The 26305-nt window shown below is 38.8% G+C and overlaps 2 protein-coding genes across 2 annotated transcripts in view; both read right to left on the bottom strand.

Annotated features, from left to right (window-relative positions):
- Positions 1 to 814: 814 nt before the first annotated feature.
- The window catches only part of LOC119721736 (exostosin-1b-like), a 30051-nt gene continuing 4560 nt past the window's right edge, over positions 815 to 26305 (bottom strand). The window contains exons 2-5 of the mRNA XM_038191703.1: positions 22868 to 23069; positions 3387 to 3506; positions 1093 to 1338; positions 815 to 847 (exon numbers count right to left, since the gene is read on the bottom strand). Coding sequence (XP_038047631.1) covers positions 815 to 847; positions 1093 to 1338; positions 3387 to 3506; positions 22868 to 23069 — 601 coding nt within the window. The remainder of the gene's footprint in view (positions 848 to 1092; positions 1339 to 3386; positions 3507 to 22867; positions 23070 to 26305) is intronic.
- Positions 16096 to 18969, bottom strand: LOC119721999. Its single transcript, XM_038191973.1, has 5 exons — positions 17987 to 18969; positions 17748 to 17816; positions 17513 to 17584; positions 17280 to 17346; positions 16096 to 17001 (listed from the first exon to the last, which is right to left on the bottom strand). The coding sequence occupies exons 1-4, from the start codon at positions 18955 to 18957 to the stop codon at positions 17307 to 17309; spliced, it is 1152 nt and encodes a 383-aa protein (XP_038047901.1). The 5' UTR covers positions 18958 to 18969; the 3' UTR covers positions 16096 to 17001; positions 17280 to 17306.

Here is a 26305-nt window from a genome sequence, read left to right as displayed (position 1 = left end):
CAACATCATCATCTCAAGGATAGACTTTTCAGCTGTTATTATTCGTCTTGTTTTTTATTTAGATTATTGTTATTTATTATCCGCGGTCTCCGTCTCGGTCTCGGACTATCCGGTCTCGACTACAACACTGATACATAACACACTTTTCGGGATGTCATCTTTGGTGCCTAGGTAGGTCTAGGTCTACTCTATCTACCATGGGGATAACAGTTTTTAAACCTTTTCAGTAAGGTACATGTAATTACAGCCCAAGGAAACTCAAAAGTACATCAAAAATGTAACGTAACTATGGAATTGCCCAAATGCTTTCTCATTATAGCTGACCCTCTTATGGCTTTGTTGGTTACTTTTCGTTCGTTACACCTCTGGTTGAAACTCTCTCTTGTACGTTTTCTTGGTAGTACTCATTGTAGCTGATGCAGGCTTTTAACGACGTAATACAGCTTAAAGCACTAGCGGATCTGGTTAATCATGTTAATTACTATTCATAAAACATGCACATTCCGTAGATCTCTAGAGGGCTATTCATCCTGTAATTTCTGACAGAAATGTAGCGAGAGTTTGTCCTAAATTGTTCATATGCATAAGGACTACCGAATTCTTCCCCCTCCCCCCATGTAGGCATGGTGTACACAATGTTAACACAACACCTTCCCCCCCCCCCCCTTTTCCCCCTTCGTGTGTACGTACTTCATGGATGGCCACAAGACCTACAAATAAATAGTGAATGTGGACTGGCGAGACATACACGCTTATAATGATTTTTAGACTTCTTGGCCTCACTTCCTGTGTTGCATATTTCATGCACATGTATTCATGCTGTGTAGGCGTACAGAACGTACATGTACTGTCATTAAAAAAAGACAGCAGCTATAAACTAGACCATTACACCTTCTCACCAGAAAGTTTAAAAAGTGTTTAAATGCTTCGTGAGTAAATATGGAACTTTTTCTTATGGTACATGTAGGCCTTACATAATGCCAAAACATCTATTTGGGCTATTCAGAACTTATAATCGGACTACAATCTATTCAACATGGTTGCATGTAAACTATAAGTTATTTGAAGTTACAGAATGTGATATCTACTCACTTGTGCTGCATATGCAGATTTGGAGACACTTTTAATCAACTTCATAACGGGTGCTGATTGTGACAGAATCGGCGAAGAAACAGAAATAACTGCTGTAAACTTCTCACAGGCTTCTTCTCCAAGTACAGATGTATAAAATGGAAATGCACTATGAGATCCTGCAAAGTCAGTGAATACTGCGAGGGCACCAGGAGGGTGATTCCACATGAAGGCTGATCTTGGGTTCTGTAATCTATCTTGAATTATCTGTTTTGAAAAAAAAAAAAAAAATAACAGACACAAGATAATGCCATGAAAAATAATAAGGTAGATTTCCTTGACATTAACACATTATTATAAATGCATCTTTGTGTCCCATTTTACATTATTTTCAATTTTTCATTTTACCATTTTTAAGGCAATTTTGGTGCTTTTTTAATGTTTATGCTAAGCTTGTTTCCATATTCATGAGCAAAAGTGTGATGTCATTTCAGGCAGAAAGCTCAATGTTACAGCTATTTCAGCACCAAAATTTGCCAGAATTGTGGATATTTTGCTGTCGTTCATTTTCTTTTTTTGGTGATTTGATGTTTCAGTACATGACACTTTTTTTCACAAACGTTTTCAATGAGCAAATTTTGGGTTGACAATTTGAATAGAAAACCCCTAAAGTGAACAGTGTCTTCCTGAAATGACATCATACATGTAGCAACAGTGCCCTAATTTGTCAGGAAAGACATGCACACTTTTTAATGTAAAGGAAAATGCATTTTCAATAAAATTAAGGGATATCAAATAGTTTTCATCCATTTAAGAGTAGAAAGTTGCATAAAATATGTTCCCAAGTAAAATTCATGTCATGGGCCCTTCAATCCTTTGGTCACAGCAGCACCTGAAACCACCCAAACACTGGTTTTATTGAATCTCCAGTGATTAAACACTAATTGGTGTAATACAATGTAGTGCCGATGCTTATGGGTTAAAAATATTTCCATTAATGCAGGGGTTTTCCTTAGCGGTCGCTCGCTCGCCAAATGCGAGTGAAAACAGCGGCGGACGAGTCAAAACCCTCCTCTCAGTAGTTCGACGGGCGAGTCAAAAAACTGTTAAAAAAAAATTAAAATAATGAAGTTTTCCCTACAGTATTTTTCAATCAATCAAAATAAAAAGTTAAGGGTGATACAACACATGAATACTTTTGCCACGCCGACCGAAATAAAAACATCGGTAGTTCGAATTCGTATCACTCCATGTATATTCGCAGTGCGCTGTGCATTGAAATCCCAACGATGAACATGAGGCGAATCAACGTGTATTTGCCATTACACATTGTGCACACATGCAGCGCACGTGATTTACTTCGTCTGCAGTCCACACGGTACGGACGTTAACATCGTATTCGTATCATACAACGTGGTGAGGAGTAAACTTTCATGACAGTTTCACTGCCAAAACTTGTGCCCGAACGGATTCTTGGGATGATTTCTTGAACACTATCAAACGAATGTACCGAAAAGATGAGGACAATATGAGATTCAAGGGGCCTATTTTGAATGTAAAGACTAGTGAATGTAAAGTGGACCGTGCTCCGGAAAACGTTATGGATTGACGTGACCAGCGTAAGTTCGTGGGTCGCCCGCCCGCAGCGCTTCTTGGCTAGGCACGCTGATTGCACCATTCTTCGCTAGAAAACAAGTTAAAACAGTTCAGTTACTAACTTGGTAAACTCCCATTAATACCACGACTGTGTGCAATGTTTTCTTGTTCCTCAAGATAACGCTTTTTTAGTTCGTGTTTTATCAAAACATGTCGGAAATAGAACACCTAAAGCCTTAAGTTCAGAACGAAGCACACTGCATAAATTTTGATTATAACTTCTCCCCCTATTTGATTCCTGTTAATTAAAGCCTTGCTCTATGTTAAAGCATGGACGATTAAAGAAACATTGACATCACTTAAAAAGGAACTACATGCAATATTATGTACATGATTAAGATAATTGCCGATTGTATTCATATTGCATAATTTATTATCAAAAATGTTATCAAAAATGCTTATGGTGATTGGATTGAAAGTTACTATTAAAACATGTGGGCTAGTGAAAAAGGTTGCGGGCCAGTGAAAACTCTGGTTTACTGGCCCGGCCGGCCAGTAAAGGAAAAAGTTAAGGGAAACCCCTGCATTAATGCTGTAATGAAAGTTTCAATTTTGGGTAACATTTTAAACCTTTAAGCTGTAACTGGCATCATAATAATGATGCCAAAGAATATCAACATGAGTAACACTGTTTTCCAATGTAACAAAGTACACTGTACCTGAAGTGTTGTCGTTACTATCTTTTCAACTGAAGAGAAGTAAGCATCCCATACGAACTGTGTCTGCTGCCGTAGAGATAAGATCTGCTCATCACTAACTGATCTCAGTATGGAGGGAATCTGTAGAACAGAAAAAAAAACACTTTGTCCAAATCTCCAGGACCTTAGTACTTCTTTGGGAAAGAGGGGAGGGGACTTAAGCTTTTAATCCTCTGTTATACTTATATTAATTCTTCTCTATCAAAAAGAGCATATTACTCAAGATATTGTTTGGCTTTCCTCTCAGAAATGCATAATATTTGTACTCTGATGAGTGGCTGCTTTGCTTCATAAATATCTTCAAGTGACAGAGACAATACTAGGAGCTGAATCCAAACTGTTATTGACACTGTCCAAACCCCTACAGCTGCATCAGAAGAAACTATCAGCTGATGGGTTAGGAACACACTCAAAGATGCAGGTGTACAAATGTAGTTGAAAAGCTATTTCAAACCACACAGTGGAAGAGCCTCATCCATGACTGCTACACAATGCCAAGGAGTGCAATTAATTAATCAATTAACAACAATATACATATATTTATGTTGTTTTTTGGACTTGATTTGACATGTGTTCACAAGCCAACTTAAAAGTCTGTTAGCGCAATCTCACGTAATCCCCCCGTGCCGTAATACGGCTTGGTAGATTCCCAATCAAACTTCACTACTACTGCGAAGCTTGTTGAATTTTAGGATTTTTTGTTAATCTGTTTGACTTTTTTTCAACAAATTTGGTATGTTTTGTACATTAAAACCGGGAACCAATGATGATGTTCGGTATAGCCGTGGCCAGTGTTTGGTTTGGCAGCATTCCACTGTAATACGGTTTGCTCCACCCTTTGAAGAAAATGGTACCGTATCATCCAATTATTGTTAAAATTTAAATGTTCCATGACAGTACATGATATACACAGTGTGTCCCCCCAGAAATGTCCATCTGACTATTTTTGAATTAACTACAAAACCATGAAGTCAATTTGAAATGTTTTTGATTGTGCAGATACTCCTTATCCTTGCCCTAAACCCTATGAGTTCCTTTAATTTCAGTCACGCATCACTACACAATTTTCAATTAATCACAACAACAATTTGGACATCAGTGCTGTGTTATGTACATGTACATATAAGCTGTGAAAAAATCCTGCAAGTGAAAAGGGCTGCGGTTGGAATAAGCCATTTGCGAGTAACCTATACCCTTTGGGATTTACATTTCAATAACATCTGGTACACTGACTTGCTCAGATTAATGCTTGGCACATTTTAACTTTGAATTCTCCAGACCAAAGACACTGTTGCTAATCACATGATTCGGGGCAAGCTCTTGCATAGTTACGTAAGAGACGCTCAGCATCAATACATCGCTCACAATGGGTGACAATGGCACAAAGACACCAGACCATGCCAAAGCTGGGTGTTGCTAGCATAAGGCTTGCCCCGAATCACGTGATGTAGTAACAGTCTCTTTGGTCGGGAGAATGCAAAGTTAAAATGTGCAAAGCATTGGATTAAGTCAGCGTTCCAGATTTTATTCAAATTTAACTCGCAAATGGCTTATTGGAATCATTTGCCTGGATAGTATCAGTAGTCATGGCAAAACTTCAGTTTAATGCTCAAGGGCAAATGATTCCAATCCCAAACCACATGAGCCTTTTTTCCACAACATGCAGGATTTCACACAGTTTATACATTGCACATAAGAGGCCTACGGCAAGGAACTTGGTCACAGTGTCCAAAAATGTTGTTGTAATCAATTGACCATTGTGCAGTGATGCACGACTGAAATTAAATGAAATTACATATAAATCATGGTAATAGGGGTTGGGCCAAGGATTAGGGGTACATTTGCACAATCAAAACATTTCAAAATCGACTTCATGGTTTTGTACCGGTAGTAACATATATGTAGACAAACATTTTTGGGAGGACACGCTGTATAAAGTACAGTAAACTCCGGTTAAACCGGCACTCTCGGGACCCGAGGATTTGTGATGACTTACGCGAATGCCGATATCTGCTGTAAGTCGTCATTTTGCCGACTTACATGAATGGTCTTTTGCACACATGATTCATTGCACTAATTGGCTTGATTTACCCTGGATTATCTCCTTAATGCTTGAAATAAATCCAGCAAAGTAATCCTTGAATTGTATCATCACGTTTGGGCGCACGTATCTACCAACAATTAGGTACTCATGGCGCTGGAGATTATGTCTATTATCAAAGAAAGGTAAACAAAGTTCATGAGAAATATGAGACCCATTATGTAGCACCTTATAATGGTTTACAAGGTGCTGCGGCGCATATTGCAGCCACTGTCAGAAACACCGGGGCAAACCCCTTCCACGATACACGTGCACAGTAACAAATTAAATGCCTGTGTGGTCTGGTATAGGCCTATTGATCGCCATTAGTAAGACTTATACTAGTACAGGCAATATAAGGTTAGGTTTGACCTCAAACAAATTGCAACATAATTTTTTTCACCACAGTGCATTTCTATAAGGTCCCTAAAATGACATACTAAAAGTCTTAAGAAATCCAGGTGGGGGAAATATGCCTAATTTGCATAAATCCAAAATGGCCACAAATGTTAAGACTTTCGCATTGATTTGGTCATATTTCTCATACTAGGTAGATTTTGGAGGTACTTTAAACGACAGTTTTAGTCCTTTTACATTGATTTACTCATTATTCTAGTCCTAGGTAAATTTCAAGATCCCTATGTTTTCGAAATTTTCCAAATGCGGTAAATTTGCATAAATGCCGTATATCAATTTGCCAAAATTTAAGTTAAAATAATGGATGCCATGTGTGGACATGTACCAATTGAATTTTCCCAGATAATCCAAGTCAAGTTCACAACAAAGTGCATTGCTATAAGGTCCCTAAAAAGTTGTTAAAAATCCAAGTGGTGGAAATATGCCTAATTTGCATAAATTCAAAAGGCCATTAATTACATGATTTTTATATGATTTGGCCATATACCGGTAGTATAGGCCGTTATGTACTTTTTCATTTTTTTGTTTAAGAAGGAATTTTTGCCATATTTGGAAAGAGTTTGCCTCCCTAAGTCGATCGGATATGCATTGGAGACATTTTTTCCCAGCTACAACGTGGCGGCCATCTTGGATTAAAAAATGGCCGCCATTTCGAGCCTAATTTGTATCATGTAACTTCTGACCTGATTGTCACATAAAGTCATTTTGATGGCAAACCCCATGTTTTGATACAAAGGAACCCGAGTACATTATTGTTTACAATGTACTCCAAATGGACGGCAGCCATCTTAGATATTTCAAAATGGCCGCCATTTTTGGCTTCTTTGCATAATAAATTCGGACTTGAATGTTGTACGAATTCAATTTCGGTGGCAAACACCATACATTTGATACCAATTAATCTTCAAGACCCATTGCTGATGCTGTATCCCAGATGGATGGCAGCCATCTTGGATTTTTCAAAATAGCCGCCATCTTGGATTTCATTTATAATAACATTGCATGTTTTTGAATGAACTCAAGTAAACCACTGCGGATGGGGTATTCAAAATTGATGGCAGCCATCTTGGATATTTCATAATTGCCACCATTTTGAACTAATTTGCATATTAAATTTGGACGTAAATGTCGTATGAAATCACTATTGGTGGCAAACCCCATGAATTTGATACCAAGGAATCTAATTAACACATTTAGGCATCCCAAATGGATGGCAGCCATATTGGATATTCAAAAATAGTGGCCACCTTGGAATTCATTTAAATAATAAGGTGGCACCTGAATGTCGTATTAAGTCCATTTTGGTGGCAAACTGCATGTTCTTGATACCAAGGAACCCCAGTTACATGTATAATCCTTGTTGATGGGGTACTCCACTGGGAGTATACCCCATCAACAATGATTTTCTCGGGTTCCTTGGTATCAAAAACGTGGGGTTTGCCATCAAAACGACTTCATATGACCATCAGGTCCGAAGTTAGATACAAATTAGGCCCGAAATGGCGGCCATTTTGAATTCCAAGACGGCTGCCACATGGTAGATGGAAAAAAATGTTACCAATGGATTTCAAGCTTAGGAAGGTAAACTCTATCCAAATTTGAGAAAAATTCCTTCTTTAGCAAAGAAAATTGCAATGGCCAAAAATACGACATAATATACTATCTAATAACTTTCGTCCTAAGTTGCTTTTCGGGGTACTTTAAACAACATTTTGTCATTAGACATCGGGGTCATTCAGTGTCAAATCACCCCCCAAAACTTTTAAATTTTAAACCCCAACCTCTTCAAATTGGTTCATATTTATTTTATGGGGAAATTTCCGCTGAAAAGCCGAAATTTTAAGTTTTAGCGCCATCGGACAAACGGTTTTCGCGCTACTGCCCAGGCAATTTTGGTCAAAATGGACATTGCTGCCATTTTTTAAATAACCATATCTCTATAATCTGTGAGCCAAATTTTGTTAATCTTGATTTCTTTTAAAAGGTTACATCATGAGAAATCCAAATTTACCATTGTTTTTCATGTCGGGGTTATTTTAATTATAATGACATTTTGACCTTTACTTTGACCTTGAATTTGATAGTGGATTACCCGACATTGAGACAAACTTGGATGAAAATCAAACCCCAACATGTTTTCTACAAAATATCAAAAAATACGGTACAATATTTGTTGTTTGGTTTTTGGCTCATCTCAAAGTTGGCATACATGTTGAAAAATGTGATATCCCTATGCAGTGTACTAGTGGATTTAAAGTAGGGATTTTTTGTCCCTGATACATGTATGTGTTCATGTACAGGGTGTCACAAGACTGTTGAAATTATTCCTTTTATTTTCTGAGTCGATTTATTAATCACTAAATTTGTATGGCCGTAAGTGTTATGTAACTTCGGAGATGGATGCTAGGTGAATCATGCAAATCGTAATTCCTTTCCCTTTGCACACCAATTCCGGGCTTGCACCCATGTGGAAGGGGTATTGAGTTTTGCAGTTTTTGGTTATTTCGTTCCCGTAATATATAATTTGATTTTTGTGATTGGTAAGTCCTGTGTTGAATCCTCTGTACTCTTTGAGTTATTCCTTGATTTTGGTCTGAGTTGAGCGGCGCAAAGGTTCGCTCTGCGACTCAGGGATATCACATTTTCCAACACTTATACCAACTCTGACAAGAGCAAGAGACCTAAAAAAAATTATTATACCCCATAGGACACATAGGATCTCAAAAGGTACCCAGGACTGGAATGATAATGAAATAAATGTCATGGGGAAACATAGGGATATTGAAAGTTACCAAGGTCTAGAATAATGAGTAAATCAATGTAAAAGGACTAAAATTGTTGTTTAAAATACCTCAAAAAGCTACCTAATATGAGATATGACCAAATCAGTGCGAAAGTCCTAAAATATGCAGCCATTTTGGATTTATGCAAATAAGGCATATTTCCACCACCTGGATTTCTTAAGACTTTTAGAATGTCCTTTTAGGGACCTTATAGAAATGCACTGTGGTGAAGAAAATTCTGTTGCAATTTGTTTGAGGTTCACTCAAAAAATGAAGTATTTTGCCTGTACTATTACTAATGGAGATCAATGGGTATATACCACGCATGCATTGACTGCAGCAGTAGTCATTCAATAAGACAACCCCCAAAATGGACAAAGCGCATGCGTACAGTCTAAAGGGGGTACTGGTATTGATATGCTCACGATGCATATGAGATGTATGCAGTAGGACACCCTTTTTCGACATCGATGCATGCAGCGATCAGGGGCCGTGCGAAACCACTTATCACTCGACACTTTGCCAACCGCAGTACAGGAAGTCGATGCCAATGCGTGATTTGTTGAATGCCGACTTGCACAAACATGACAAAGGATTTTGTAATGCTTTTTATGGAAAGGGAAACGAGAGTAACACAACGACTTGAGCGAAATGGCGACTTATAAAAGCCGACTTAGAAATAAAAAATTCAATGGAAATGCATTATGGACAATCGGGACTTTAGTCAGAAGGCCGACTTGAGTGATTTGACGAGTTGTACAATGTCGGTTTAGCCGGAGTTTACTGTAGTTCATGTTTGTGTTGGCGGCGAATAAATCACCTGGATGTGTAAACGTATGAGTTCATAGAGAGGGAGCATGATTCTCCCCTCCAATGAACTCATATAATTCCAATTATATGGCAGGTAAGTACCTTTACATAATTTTGAATTATATTTCCTCATTGTTGTCAAGACTTATGCTGTATACTTCAAAGTTAAGACAATGCCAACACCGCTTAACTGAAGTTAGATGCCATGCAACTTTGTGAACGTATCCTCAAAAGCCCAATTGGCTGACTGGAGGATGACTGCAGTTGGCACACCAGCTTGTGCTGCTGCTGACATTGATGCTCCTCGTGTGGAGTGCAAAGGAAAAGTGTTGTGTCAATACTGGCTGAGGTCATCACAGACTTAAGCCAGCGTGCACTTGTTGAAGAAACAACTGGGAGATGAGGCAATGTGTAATAGGAACAGTTCTGCTTTGTTGTCGTTGCTTCGCCCTTGAAGAGGTTCTGTGCTACAAAGATCCAGAGTGTTTTTAACATATAATTTCTGATCATTCCAGAACATCATGAGGTGTATGTGCTTATTTGTGGAATACGCAGTTGTTAATTTAGCATGTTTAGATGGGGTGAATTAATAATCTGTGTCATCTTCCTCGTGAAGCATAAATCCAGTGCCAATAACATGAATAAGGAGGAACACTACTGGCCATGACCAGTGCAACAAGCATCAAAACTTTCTGCGCAAATTAAAGTCTTGTTGTCAGGCAGTTGTCTGAAGTAGCGCAAAACCAATGTTGTGGAATATTTAGGCTTAGGTTTCTTCAGGTTGAAGACACTCTTGAAGAAATGAGTCAAGATTGGGTGTTGCCCACTGGAACGCCATCAAGTGGTGACGAAATTGCTGAACGACAAACATTCAATGTCCAATATTGAAGACCCTCATTCAGCAGGTGGTATAGAAACTCCAAAATGTCTTTCAGAAGGTCTCAAACAGTATTAACTTCTTCGCAATACATTAGCGATGCCAACATTGCCAAGAAGATTGGAACTGTTTGATCGTGCCTGTGCTCCATGAGGGAATGATGACATCAGACACTCTTTCTGAAAACCCTTGGGAAGACAAGGATCTCCTGATAACAGCCACAAGAGATCGTGCTGTTGAGTTAGAGTACTTGGTCGTCGAATGGCAAAGTCTAGAAGACATTGCTAGAAGTGAGAATGGTGGGAACAGGTAACCTCTGATATTTTTGCAGCTGATGGTAAATGCCTCGATGTGCCAGGCTTTGGGGTCTGGTTGCCAAGCGACATGAACCGGTAGTTGTTTTGTTGATTCGAGATGGAATGAGATACTACGAGAGATTCAAATTTTTCCAATTTATGAGGAAACCCAGATCTGGAAGGAGTTTTAACGACTTGTTGACATGCTGCTGGCATTCTTCTGATGACCTTCCCATGACCAAATACTTTGTTGTTGTAGATCAGTGTTCTCCAACCTGTAAAACAAACTTGGCGCCCCACTATGCAAGGTGGCGTCACCATGCTTCAAAAGTCCCCACCAAGCTTCAAAACTAAAAATGTGTACATTTTGTAGGTTTTATATAATTCCAACTGTTTTGTCGAGGCCGAAAAAAAAAAAATTCAAATGGCGCTCGTGCTTTCATAGTGACCTAATGCCATGCAAAATAACCTTGTATGTACGCAAAACACAGTTTCCTTGCAACGGCGAAGGGAAAGACGAACAGGGACGAGGTGACAGTCAGCATTCCCATTAGTCTGGCTCCACTTGTTTTGTGTCATGTTACAGTGTAGGTAATAAGTCCCGTCTCCAAGCGAATAGCAAAAGCACATTTGTATGGAACGTTAAACTTCATGTTCAGGGCTCTGGCATGAGTAAAAGTGGGCCTACCTTGCGTTAAAATTAATCATTTCAATTATTATTGTTGCGAAAACTCAACCGAAAGTAAAATAAAGATCATGAAGAAGGTCAAACATGTACATGTACGTTAACAACAGTCACATGCGTGATGGGTGAGCAACAGCGGCTCGTCAAGAGTGGCGAGTTGCATTGGTCGCGTAAAATTAACAAAATCCAGCCCTGATATCGTTTATTTCTTTAGTCAGAGTTAGTTTCCAATGTACATGTACATTACCTATAAACATAACGTGACTGCTGGACTTGCATGGTTGTTTATGATGTTGTTGGACTGTATTAACTGCCGAACTGTCGTCCAGTTTTCAGACACAATGCAATTTTTGGTAATCATGTAGTTTAGGACCCTGTTTCCATGATAAGAGAATGATAAGAGAATAAAAAGACAATTTCATGTTTTGGGACTTAATACCTGCACATTTGGCTATGAAACATGTACATGTACAAGCAGGAAAGTCACTTTGTGTGTTTGGAATCATCTAAACAGTTTAAGATACCATGTTGAATATATCAGTTAGCTTCATTTTGTGAAAAGAGGGCAGGGTTTTGATTTATGAACGGAACTTGTAAAACATAATAAGTGTCCTAATACGCGATTACCAAATTATTGTTCTTTTATACTCAATCTTAATTTTGCAAGTCATAGGCCCCCACAATTAAACATAAATACCTACCCTAGACCCGGGCGTTGTTTATGGGTCTATGCCTACCCGCACCTGACCAACAAGGGAGTCATGATATCCACAGTAAATTTGCATTGACCTTTGAGAAGTGTCCAAAATCTCCTTACCCATCCCCCACAAAAAATATATCAAATAAAAACAAAAACACCCCACCCAAAAAAAGACTAACAAGAGAGAATTAAAATTATGTACATGTACAATAGTACCGGTAAATAGCACCCCTATTTGGAAATGGAAATACATGGTTCTTAACTGTGAGTGCATTTATAAGAATCTTTATCGGATCAAGAATAAACCGATGAAATGGAATTCAACTTTTGCTAAAAAAAGTCAGGGGAAAGTGGCCAGGAAATGCCTCAAGTTGCACCAAAGAGCATCTAGAATCCATTTTTTTTCAGGGCCCTTAAGCAGGCCCCGGACCCCAGGTCCTAAGGGCTTCGCGCTCCGCGCTTACATTTGTTACACCCCCCAGCACCAACCTTACTTTTCAAAGTTGGAGAACACTGCAGATGAGTAGCTGTTGGCTTTAGGACCTTGGTAAATGTTCGGAAAGCACCTGAGAGACCGCAGGATAGGCACACAAACACTTCAAGTTTATAAACCCAAAATGAACTGGCCTTGGTTTGGCTAAACTTGGCAAACTGCACCTTTAGAAATCAATTTTTTTTCACCTCTTGTGAAATGATGGCCTCCTGGGCGAGTATACATGTATACTGGAACATGGAAGTAACAGGCAATTGTAAGAAAGAAATTCAATAACTTTTTACTGCTTATAGAATCCAACTGTCTTTTATTATTTCTTTCCAGAAGGGATGGAAACACTGGAGACTTCCAGCTGATGCATGATTAGACCTACGTTTTCGAGTACCATCGGTGGAAGAGCATTCTGCCGATTTAAGTTTTGTCACTTGCTCCATGGAAGCTGCCAGGTGCTCTGTCTGGCTGGAAATCTGTTCCAAAAGGATCGTTGACTTTGGTCTTTCGAGACATGGCTGCAAGTAGGGGGAGTAACAGTAACCCCTAGAGGCGGATGATTGTTCCTTTCATTCATTCATTCATTCTATTATTTTTACCACATCTCATTTCATTATAATGTGACAAGGCATAAATACATACATGTAGTTTTGGGTATTATAAAGTTCGAGCTTGTTTTACAAAATATATTTATACACTTTGGGCGCATTATTTTCTAATTAGAGATGGTGGAAGGGGATCCCCAAAAAGCGGAGCTTGTCGAGTAGAGATCCCCTTTAACATGGATTAATACAACATTTAATGAAAAACAAATGAAAACAATTGAACGTATACATTTTAAATTGTAAATAACACACGGAAAAACATAATATTGCTGATCAAAAAAAAAAGAAATACAGAGTAGTAACCCAGTAAGAAAATTAATCTGAGCTATTAAAATTTGATAGTAAATTTGATTTAAGTTTGGATATAAAATAATGGAAGGCTACGAGTGCCCTGGAGTGATTTATTTAAGGACTTCCAGTACTTAGGGCCTTCATGCCTAATTGTCTTTTTATAAACAGTTGTTCTTGCAAATGAGAAGTGAAATTCTTAGTACTTAGGGCCTTCATGCCTAATTGTCTTTTTATAAACAGTTGTTCTTGCAAATGAGAAGTGAAATTCTCTATGTTGTCGGGTAAAATGGTGATGTATAGTTTCGTTTCTGCAGAACATTTGTGCAATGGGATTTGGAAGTAAATTATTGTTCAAACGATGCATGAAGGCTCCAAGCTGAAGTGAATAAATGTCATTGACCTTGAGTGTTTTATGTTTACAGAAAAGAGGATTTGAATGTTCAAGTCTGTCGACAGAATTAATAACTCTCAATGCCCGTTTTTGTAGGTTAAGAATTCTATTCACATAACTAGCTGCACAATTCCCCCATGCTAGGATACCATAGTTCAAATAAGGCAAAATCAATGTATTATACAGCATAAACAGTACTTCCTGTGGGAAAAAGGCTTTGAGCTTACTAATGACACCTATATTTCTAGAGATAATACCGGTAGAACAAATGTTGTTAACTTGAATTTTCCAAGAGAGAGTAGGATCAATATATAATCCCAAAAATTTTACACAATCAGAATAGGGCAATTTTATGTTATCGATATAAATACAGTCGGCTCCCGTTATAGCGAAAACGGCTAGAACGAAATTCCGGTTATTACAAACAAATGTCTTCGGTCCCGACAAAATTGTGCACATGTCTATGGGGAAAATTTCGCTTAAGACGAAAACGGACAGTACGAAATTCCTGTTACAGCGAAAGGTTTTGGCAACCCGGTTGCGTAAAAATGCATTGTTAGCAACCCATTTATAACGAAAGGTAATCCTGAATCACTTAGAATCATTAGGATGCGACATATATCTATGGTATAGCTTGTTTTTGTGATAGATTGATTTGCATAAACTAACAGTAACCCACAGGGATTTAGGAGTTGATTTTCGTGATGCAGGCTTACTTTTTGTCATGGGAATATTTTTATCAATAAGTAAATTCAAAGTATCCATAAAATTGTGAAAAGCAATGTTTGCATCGGAGGCAGAGGCGACATTTGTCCAGTCACAGGAATTCAAGTTACTATTAAGACTAGCTATGTTTTCTTGTGTGTGTTTTCGAGTACAATTTGGCCTGGGATTGGAACGATTAACTGACAAAGGAAATGATGTGAATATTGGGAAATGGTCCGAGATATCCGTAACTAAAATACCAGCATCTGGAAATGGTAATATGTTGGAGAAAATGTTATCTATAAGAGTAGCTGATGATTGGGTAACTCTTGTGGGTTTATTAATAAGTGGTACATAATTTGATGAGTAAATAGTATCTAAAAATTCCTGTGACTTGTTATTGTTATCAACATTCATTAAATTTAAGTTAAAATCACCACCTATCAGACAAAGTTTATTTTCATTTGTAATAAGCTCAAGGATATTTTGCCAGCTATTGATGAATTGATTGAAATCAGCAATAGGCGGTTTGTAAACCATACCAACAATCAGATTCTTACATTGACAAGGGGTGATGATTTCAACAAAGATACATTCCAACGAGTCGTTACCCAGATCATTTAAATCAGACCTCCGAATATATTGAAGACTCGATAATAAGTACATTGCTACACCTCCTCCCTTTTTTCCCTCCCCATTTCTTGTCCCCAGAATGTATCCAGGCATATTCAAATTAAGATTACAGTTGGTATTCAGCCAGGTTTCACTTAGTCCAATAACAGATAAGTTGCTATTTAATGAGTGCAAACATGTTTTCATATTATCAATATTTTTGTTCAGACTTCTAATGTTGAAATGTAAGAGGGAAAAATAATTAGGAGAATCATGGTTGAAAAAATCAACAAACTTTTCATGAGAGTAATAATCAGTTTTGTGTAGTAAACATGAGGTAACATCGGGATATCATATTCATACTTGGACTATTCAATACCCTGGCTAACAAAAGTGGGCCACAGAGGGAAACATTTGATCTGGTGAAAGGTGTTTAATTTACTTTTAAATTATGAGAATGGACCACCCTCTATCAGAAAATAGCAAAGGGAAGGAAATCTGCCTGAGAGATTTTCTTCCATGCAGTGCTTTCTGTAGAGGGACGCCTGAGGAATTAACGTTGGTTACGGTGTCCACTTTGCAGTCAACCACGCAACAATAAAAGTCGAAGGAAAACAATGTGGAGTTATATTATTGTGGTTAAGCTTTCCCTCCTTTCTGAAAGTCACCTTGAAAAAAAAAAGTTAATTATTACTATTTTACAATATATTAATAAGGTGGACACCGTAACTAACGTTAACAAGAGTACCTTTTCATACACGACAATTTTAAATGCTTGGCAGTTTGACTACTTAAGGAAAACAGCTGGTTGTGAAGTTGGCAAGTACTTCAAAGTGGACATTATCATTGACAACCAAAGAATAGATACCCTTAGTTTCAAAGATCTTTGTCTTGTAGTTAACGTTAGTTACAAAGATGACACGGACACCAATAATTTCAAATCAAACATTTCGTGTGACAAGTTTATTATTACATGTACTTGCTTTACTGGAGCCTTCACCTTCAGAAAATTGCCTATGTTACTATGTGCAGTTGTTAGTATTTTCATTTCTAGGGAGCATCTCCATGTATCTACATATTGATAAGCCACTTCATCCTTCTTTGAGCATGCAACAAGGTTGCACATGTACTTCACAGAAGTTGAAATCTTTGACATCAGAAGTTGAAATCTTTGACATCATGAAATTAATTACATAAATGTAACTTTAATATTTAAATGTGAATCATTTCCAACATTATATTGATGCTGAGCAACGAGTGAATTGAGTCAATGAGTTGTTTTTTTTCATTCTTATCTCGTTTCTTAAATTACGTATTTTATTGTGGAGACTTTAAACTGACGATCCCACTGAAGAACATGGCACATTTCATTAAATGAATTTCATTTAATTTATTTAGTTCATGCCACCATGGTGACTTACTTTTGCTGAAAACCTGATAAACTTTTGACTACAGACCTTTGACAAACCTCTGATGACATACTTTGACAATACAACCTTTGACACTAAAAATTTAAAAATACTTACTGGCATAAACAGTGTATAGTGCATTAATTTTACCTACTTCTTTGCTGTTCAAGAGAAAGTAACGCAAAGATGGATCTGGAATGAGTGAGCTTGGATTAATAACACATAGAATGAATTTCCTGTTAACAGTTAGATCTTTTTCCCAAACAAAACTTTGCTTATTTTTATTTGGACGATCCATGCAGTATATACATGTAACTGCCAGTTCATCACTAATGATGTGCTTGATGGCACCTGGATACCATGCCTGCTCAAATGCGACTATAACTATATCCCCTGCGGTGAGCTGGCGATTGACAGGTTCTTGTTGGGTCCTGAAATTAAAGAAATGACAACAGGCATGGTTGAAATTGAATAATCCTTGACTTAATTACTACTAAAGCTTCTTTCACAAGGACATGTGAATCATATAGACATAAGCCTGGATTAAATGATGTTCTGCCGAAGTCTCTTTCTCTAGAAAACAAAATTTCCATTTGTTTATGTGTGCGCTTCAGTATGGTAGGAACCTGCGACAGCGGACTCCGTGTCCCACAGAAAAGCACTCGTAAACAAACCTTGGTGTCATCAGTACAGGGGTCTATTGCATTACCTGCTGGCATTTTCAGGAAGGTCCACATCATCGGATCCAACCACTATCTTTTTCTCCGTTCTGGCTTCTGAAATAAGATAAAAGAAAAAGAAAATTTAAATAGAACTTTTTATGGAATATAATCGGAAATGGCTTGATTTGTAGAAGAGCCCGGGGCCACATCAGCATGGGTTAAATAAATGTGCTGCCTAAGTTTTCCTACTAGGAATCAACATTTCCACAGATTGCATTACCTGCTGGGGTTGTTAGGAAGGGCCACATCATCCGATTCAGTCATGTCCTTTGTCGCGTTCTGACTGCTGAAACTGAAAGGAATAAAATACAAGCAAGAATATTTGGAATGTACTTGTCGGTGATATGTTCTTGCTGAAAAGCTTTTGGCTACATACAGGTAAGTATGGGAATAAATAATGTTCTGCCAAAGTATCTTCCACTAGGAAACAAGATTTCCACAGACAATTGCATTACCTGCTGGCATTTTCAGGAAGGTCCACATCATCTGATCCAACCACTGCATCTTTCTTCCTGTTCCGACTTCTGAGTAAGATGAAGGAAAAAAAATCAAGAATGAGCAAGAATATTTGAAATACACTCCGCAGTGACTTGTTCTTGTAGAACCCCTGGGCTATGGGCAACATAAGCCTGGCTTGAAGACAGTGCTGCTAAAGTTTCACCCGCTAGGAATAAGGATTTTACAGACAGTTTACCTGTTAATATTGGCAGCAAGGTCATCTGTTCTGGTCTTCCCTTTCACTCCCTTCAAGTTTGAAATGTTCCATGTGCCAGTTATATCCTCATTGCTGCATTTCCCGATTCTTGTCATGCAGGTGTGGCAAAAGTAGCTTCGCTCCCTGTATGCAACAACATAGGGCTTGTCTGTACCCGTTACACAGTGTAGCCGTTGTGTTCCTTTGAGTGTTTCTACATCTGTATGGTCTGGTCTGTTACGATTAATTTTGCCCTCTTGCACAAATATAAAGCTCCTCTTTTCATGGACATGCTCGCCAGGTATGCTTGGTCGTGTCAAGTTTTCCTTTCCAAAGTTGTACAGGTCAAATGCATTGGCTATCTCGGCCTGTCGTGCAGCTACATTTATATTGGCCTGCTTCTTCAGCACTCCAATCTCACGGTCACATGGACCCTTGCCATGTCTGCTTCCAAAGTAATGTTTTTCGGTTTGAAAACCAAAATAAGAGATGGAAAGTGATACATCGCTGAAGTTAATTTTGCTTTTGTACTGTGATGATGCACCATCTGTGAAGTGAACAAGTTTTTCAACTTTGACGCCTTTTTCCTGAAGCTGCTTAATAGCCGTCTTACTGAAATGCTGCACACCGTGGTTGCAGTGCTTTGTGTCATTGCTAATGAACATCATCGAGTCTGTGACAGTTCTTGTGCAGCCTTCTTCAGTACATCTGTATGATGCTACAACTGGGTGTATTGTTGCCTGAACATTAGACCAGTGAGCCCCCTGGGCCTCATCTTGTGATTTGCACGAATAGTTCTCCCCAAAGTCCATGCAAAACACCACCCAGTTAGGTGGGACGTTCTTGGAAATGATGTCGTATTGTTGCCACTGCCAACTGGCGTTAAACAGGTGCCTGGAGAATGGTACCATTTCCATTTCTAGCTCATCTAGCATAGTTTGGATGGTTGCCGTTTTTCTTTCTTTGACCATTCGCTTTATGGTGCTTCCCTTGTAAGGAAACTCTTTACTTTCCCATCAAGACCAACTGATGTCTTCATGAACTCTCTGTGTAATCTCCTTGAGGCTTGCAATTGACTAGGTGGACTCCGCATTTTTCACACTCTCTGTCTAAGCACTTCTTCTTGTACTCTTGACCATCAACCTTTGGGCATAGTGTTAGTCTGGAAATGTCATATTTGTCTTTGAAGGCACACTGTCCCAGCTTGTGCACTGCCATGTATCTTGTGATGGCCTGAATTTTAAACTCGATATTAGTGCAGCGTTCACAAAGACATTGCGGAAGTTTGTTGTTTACCATCGTCAGAATATGATTGGGTCTTAGCTGCTTAAACTTGGTTTTCCCGATGGATATGTCTGGGTTTTCTCTGTTGAACTTGTCATACGCACTTCGCAACGTTATATCCATAACCTTCCTACTCTTAACACTTCCACCATCTTTCTTTGCACTCCGTGCATCAGGCAGATCTCTTGAGATGTCTCCTCTTCCATAAAACTCAATGACCCTATCGACTACACCTGTTGGGAGCGCATCACTCCTCCTTTTCCTTGTATCCAATTGACGGACATCATCGACCCTAGCAGCACGTTTGGTTAGAGAGTATCCAAATCCAAGATGTTTTCTCAGATGCCGCTTGTATCCATGGCTGTACATGTATTTCCGCTTCACGGACAGGGCCGCTGCTAATACCCGTTTCCTGTGCAAGGTCGACGTGCAAGGTCGACGTGCTCCTTTGTTTGTTGATACCCAACACTGTGTCTTTGATGTTCCCACACGACTCTTTGGCGAACTGCAGAAATCTTCTTGACTTTGGACAAGCATTAATTCCCTTCTCTTTTAGTTGCTGTTTTTTCTTTGGAGTTGCTTTGTGAATCAGTCTTGTCAACACTTCTGCATACTGTCTACTGTTTTTTGGCATTGCTTGCTTGGCACGGTACACAGCCTTGCGAAAACTACCACTAGAGATTGATGGCTGCCGTGCCTCTGATGAGTGTGTTAATGGTGGTGTTCTTTTGATGGAGGATGTCCTTTCCTTCTTTTCGGCATACTTTGCCCTGCGTTTTTCATTGGTCCTCTGTTTTGCCTGTGCTGTTTGCTTTACTCTTTGATTCTGTTTCTGTCTTCTCCATTTGCTTCTCTGTGCTTCCTTTGCAAGACAAGTTTTGGGTGCTGCTGCCTTCTTGGCTTTACTTGCACTTGGCTCTGCTGCATTTCTCTGACGAAACTTTTGGACACGAAATTGGGCTTTTTTCTCCTCTGTTAAATTTGAAAGATACTCTTTGACCCTCAAGTTTTCAGATGCTCGATGCAATTCATAGAGTTTATGGTTCTGTTTGATACGCTGTCAGTACTCTCTCTGGTATTCTGCACGAGACTTCCTTTTTTTTTGGAGGTTCCTCCACCGCTATCTCAAGCTGTTCGTCCAACTTCCTCTTCACTCGAAGATTATAGCGAGGTGCATCAGTCATTTTGTACTCTGTACCTGTTGTATACATTACCAAAGAAACCAAAGTAGAAATTCAAGATGTATTCAACCCATAAAATCCACCAATTAAAAAGTTGCTATTGCCCATTCTATTTTTGTACAGTTTGGATAAAAGGTGTCACTGTCAATTACAAACAAAATTTAAGAAATGAAAAAAACACAGTAAAAAATACAACCAAACAAAAAGAAAGAGGTAAAACACTAATATGAAAAACAAAACAAAAAGTAAACACAAAAAGACATGTCACGGGGGTTCTGACTAATTATGGCGCCATGGCGAGAATGTCTCCTTGCCTTCAAAATACATGTGTGCCAACATCAGCATGTTTGGCCTACAACAGTAGGCCTAGCTTTTTCTTTTTGAGAAACTTAAAAAAAAAAAACACTAACAGGGCCCCAAGGGGTTCCTCAAGGGGTTCTTTGCTGATTTTTGTATATTTTACACAATTTTCAAGTGTTTCTTACGTTCGTGACTGCGGACGCTAAATAATTTGTAAAATATCATGGTGTGTAACTAACGTGAAACACTGATGATTACGAAAAATCGGCAAGGCTATTCTTGAAGTTTTTTCATTTTTTTGATGGACTTTAACTTAAAAAAGTGTAAATTATTTGACGTTTTGCAATTTCAAGAGGGACTTCAGATGTTTATTATTTTTTTCTTCCATTCGTTAAAGATGGACACGAATCCAAACAACGGTCCGCTACTAAGCCCACAAATCACCCATTGATTATCCATTAAAATCTTCCCTTTTACAATGCCATCTGAACTCTTCTCACAAAAAAATACAGAAAATAAAATCTATTTAAGTTGATACAAACCTTTTGGCTGCTCTTTCCCTGATATTTCTCTTGATTGTTAGAAGGAAAGCTGTCATCGACGATGAATTTCTCTGTTCGTTACAAAGTGGCGCGAAAGCGGCGGGGGTGGACGCGATGCTTAAAATAGTTGTATATCGGAAAAGAAGTGACCGAGCCTACAACAATTGACCTTTAGGTCATTCACACAGGGTACCATTTCACGTGTATGACCACAGTTCAGACTGCGTTGATCACCAGTTAAAACATGGGTACGTTTTACGTTAGTTATAAAGTGGACACGAAAATTATAGCAATCGATGTGTTGATGTTTTCTTATCCTCAAGGGTAATTGGGATCTTACAGACATTTTACACAATGTTTATTGAGCGTATTTCGAATAAAAGTGGCTTATACAGGTAAGGATGAGGCTTGTAAATGATGATTCTAGCCCTTTTTATCATCGTATGATGTGGTGGACACAATGTGAAACGAACGTTAACGCAGGTTCAGCTGCCATTTTTGGAGCGTGAATTTATTTTATTTTTTTGGGTAAAGGGCCAAAATATTACTTCATTACTTTACTCAAATAATATGACCATTATGATAAAATACGTGTGTTATAGGTAAAGTATTTGAGTTGATGAAATTTTGTTCAAGCAATGTCCCATTTTTGGGCGCCATTTTGGAACTAAACTTTACTCTTCAACGTGAATAAAAATGATAAACTCGCACTCACACTAAATTATTTGACTTTTTTAATCTCTCAAATACATGTACAACTATAATCTCAAGAAAACACTGCTTGAAAATGGTTACATCATCTGAGAAATTAAAGTTCATTTTATATCCACATATCCACCATGTTTTGCATCGTTGTTCATGCTGTAGGCATGTGCTGCCCAACCCATGGTGAGTTGTGGGCTTGAGTAGCACAACGGGAGGCATGGATATCATTTCTCGTAGACTGCCGACGTGGAGGAGCCGGTGATACTGGTGTCATACGAAAATCCGACTCCTGTGAAAATCAGACTCCTTTACCCTATTATTGGTCACTCCCTCGCACGTGACCAGTCACTCTCCTATTTATGATACTTACGCATGCGCAATACTACCAATGAGTCCATGATTGATGGAGTCGGATATTCACGCTACACCCGCTCTGTTGCCAAAGACTAAGAAACAGGTCATGGTGACCCTTATTCCTGCTTGCTCTCTTTTCTTGGGGGTCCAGAGGTTAGAACCTGCGAGCTCTCTGAAAAGTCAATATTCTGTCTCTGCCTCTGGAAGGGCACCCAAAGCTGGTGGAATATTGCTTTTGGATCTCTTGGTAGCTATATTCCAGAAATATCTTCAGTATAATTTCACAATATAGTGTATAATAAATCTGAGAGAGGGTGAGGAAAAACATACAAGCAACCCAAACCACAGAAAACAAAGACACACTTGAGTGCAGACAGAGCTGTATACTGTCATGGAACTCATTTCCATTAGAACAATGGTTGGACGATGGTGGAGCAAACACTATTGCAGAAAACATAGCGTGAGTCTTAATGACAATGACAAAATAAAATCTTACCTTCTAAGATTCCACTCACCTGTAACAATAATCTCTCATCTCCTTCTATAGATGTCTTTTTCCAGTCAATGACCTCAGAGAATGGAAGCTCCCATCCATTGCTAAGTATGACAGGAATACAAGCTGCCTGTAAAGATTCCAAGAACCGAAAAGACCCGAGGCGACGTCCTCTTGGCACAAGACAGAAAGTAGAATTGTGCAGCAAAATCTGATAGTCATGCCTGTTAAGAGGAGACATGTAACAACTTCATGTTAAACAAAACTTGAAATTTTCAAGGGGAAAGTCAAAAAAGTGTCCACATTTAAAGTTTGAGTACAATACATGTAAATAAGCCATTCCATGTTTAAACCAATCCTATCCATGATGTACTGTATTATGTGAAATGACTTGAATTTGGGAAATTATATTTGATGGCATATGAATGTTAAAACCTACAGAAAAACACATTAAAATTACATACATTTAGGAGAAATCAAGTTTGCAGATTTAACAACAACTGTCCTTTTTTGAAAATTTGCATACAAAGTTTAAATGAAATTTTCAAATGGTCGTAACCTACATTGTATAATCCTTCTCTAGTGGAAGTCAAAGAATCAGTGGGACATCGCATTGGGTTTAAAAATGACAGGTCAATTTGCAAGCAAGGTCTCCCACATCATGTTTCACGTGAGCCCTAATGCACATATTTCCAATCCACGTACATTTTTAATGTGGCGCTGGACTTCCTGAAAAGGTTGTGGAAAAACTACAAATAGAAACTTGATGAGATTTACACATGATCTTTAACCGATTGTTTCCTTCATTTTTACAATAGTTCAGGGTGGCATCGTAATAAGTTTAAAAATGAGAGGCACTTCCCAGCATTTTCCCGTCCTGCAATTGTTGATGTACTGCAGTTACTGTTTAGCCTAACTGTTTAGCCTACCTTTAGGCTACATGTTGAGCGCAATGTGAGTCTCCTGTGCAAGTTTAAACCGCAGAAGTTTAAACTTGCGCGAGCATTAATTTCCTTGCTTCAAATTGAACAATTGAAGGGATCATAATCATTCTTTTGACGTTAACAACGGGATACCCCAAGGAAATTATGATATATTTACATTTAAGAATATAAATAAAATGCTAATTAGTTTTACAAGGCAAAAAACTTAAAGCTGGACTCCATTATTGAACAACTTCAGTACACTTTCCAAGCAATCGCCGCTAGTGTGCTTATTGATTGCTTGCCCAGTCCCCTCCCCGCCCCCGCCCCCCAGGCTTCTAGCCAGGCATACAATAGGATATCGGGCCGATACGCTTCGAAAAAAATCCCATACGCTTGAAGTTAACCGATATGCTATCGATACGCTTCACATTTTCCGTGACAAAAAAAAACTACCCAAGGTTTTCTCACTACTTGTGTATACAGGTATAAAATAAGATCTGTTGCTGAAACGACTTATCAATTGTTACCCGAGGCAAATCATTTTTTTAAACGAACAGTAGAAGCACGTCCCACGAAAAGATACCGAGGTTCGCTACCAAGCGCTGGTGGTATACACTGCCGCGCTGGCCGGCCGGCGGGTCGTGTGTGAGCGAACTCTTTCGTTGGAATCCGATGTGATTGCATGCGTGCCCCGGTCATGCATGCAACACGCACGCTGTATGATCGGACCAAACCATTTTTTGGTAATAAAGGGGTGTATTGTCTTGGGAACAATAATTATCAATATTTCCATAGAAGAAAAGAAAACTAGTACTTTTTATAGAGTCTGAAACATTTCTGTATACGACAATCAGTTGTTCTATGTCACAATATATTTTTTTTCTGGAAATGTATTCAAGAAACGACGTAAAACGCAAAACTGGCACTAAATCACCCCTTACGAAATTAATGGATTCGCCCGTGCATCATGCTGGGTTTTTTTAAGAAAGTACGATCGTATATTTGATGTTTTGACGTTACTACTCGTTTTAATCACAACAATTTGATAAGATTTGTTATAAAAAAAGGACTTATTTATTCTTAGGACTAAACAAATCAGCATCTGTTGCCACAAAGCAAGATTTGTAGCGCTCCTGTCAGACGCCACATGGTGGGATGCATACGCTCTCAAGTGCTGCGGGAAAATGTTGTCATTCGCCGGCACAGGCATGACAGGCTGATGCCTGGCCATGCGCTAACTTGCCGGCAGAAATTCCCGGTGTTTATTTCTCATCGTCAAGACGTCAATGTTAATATTTCTCGCCAATGGTGATCATCTTAGTCGCGCTTTAAATTGTGTTTCTTCATGTTTCCACCACTTTTTGCAATTTTCCTGTAAAAGGTACCTTTTATCATTATCAGGCCAAACAAAAAAAATGGTGTGTTTACGGTAACCGACCTGGAATTTTTTCGGCCAAATTGCCGACCTCAAACTTTTTATTGCCATTTTGAAGGTTGATAATTGACAAATTTCAAACATTTCAAGTACTTTTAATTATTTGCCACGAACAAAAAACATTTTCCACACTTGAATCTGACCATGATTTGACACAAACATACCCATGTTAAAACGTGCGAAAATCGCGACGATCTCAAAACTTGAATTCTCAAACTACGAAGTACGATTATTTTTGCACAAACGCATCGGGGTACGTCTGGCTGGCCGACGGACGGCATGGTTCATCCCACGTACAAACGTGCGTACTGCGTATCGGCCCGATACGCTGGAATTGCGGCCGGCCCGATACGCCGACAAAAAAATGCCGATCACATTTTTTAGCCCCTGATACGCACAATATAATGATCATACACGCCATTAAAATGCACAATTTGATCGTTACATACACCATTATTTCATAATCTTGACCAAAATCCTGTTTTTCCGATGCATGTGTGATCAAAATGCACACGATGATGTGTTCTGCCGACCACCAGCAGCACCAAGCTAACATACAGCATGGTACACTGGTTCCCTTCGCCAGTTAACGGAATCAATGCTTTGATGAAGGACCGGAACCAGTGACTACTGCCTCTCTCCGGTCCATACTTCGTATCACACAGCATGATAATGTAGTGGGCCGAAGTTGGATCGTAAAAATATTACCAAACAAACTTCGCTGGAGAAAGAGAATTTCTGCGAATTAATTCACAGAACGTGATCTTTACTTTCTGTGTATGTGTTTTCCATTAAAATGACGAGATTGCAAAGCTCAAACTTGTGTCGAAACATCGTAGCGTGTTTCTGCAGTAGTGCAAGATTTTCGGCCACGTGGGCCGTGAGCACGGCGCGATGTTCGGCCAGCCAGGCGGAATTTTAGTGGTGCCAGCGGCCGTGATGTATGTTAAGCATAAAGTGGAATCACCGACCTCAAATATATTTTTAATTAGGTGAGGCAAGTTTTAATCACTTTTGATAGCCAGTCTTGATAACTTTCGTGGCGCAAATGAAAATAGGCGAAATTGGCGAAATAATTTTCCGACCTACTGACGCTATT

The sequence above is a fragment of the Patiria miniata genome, unplaced genomic scaffold, assembly GCF_015706575.1.
Source record: "Patiria miniata isolate m_02_andy unplaced genomic scaffold, ASM1570657v1 HiC_scaffold_14, whole genome shotgun sequence".
In the NCBI taxonomy this organism is placed as follows: domain Eukaryota; kingdom Metazoa; phylum Echinodermata; class Asteroidea; order Valvatida; family Asterinidae; genus Patiria; species Patiria miniata.
This window is presented reverse-complemented; position numbering and strand designations above follow the sequence as displayed.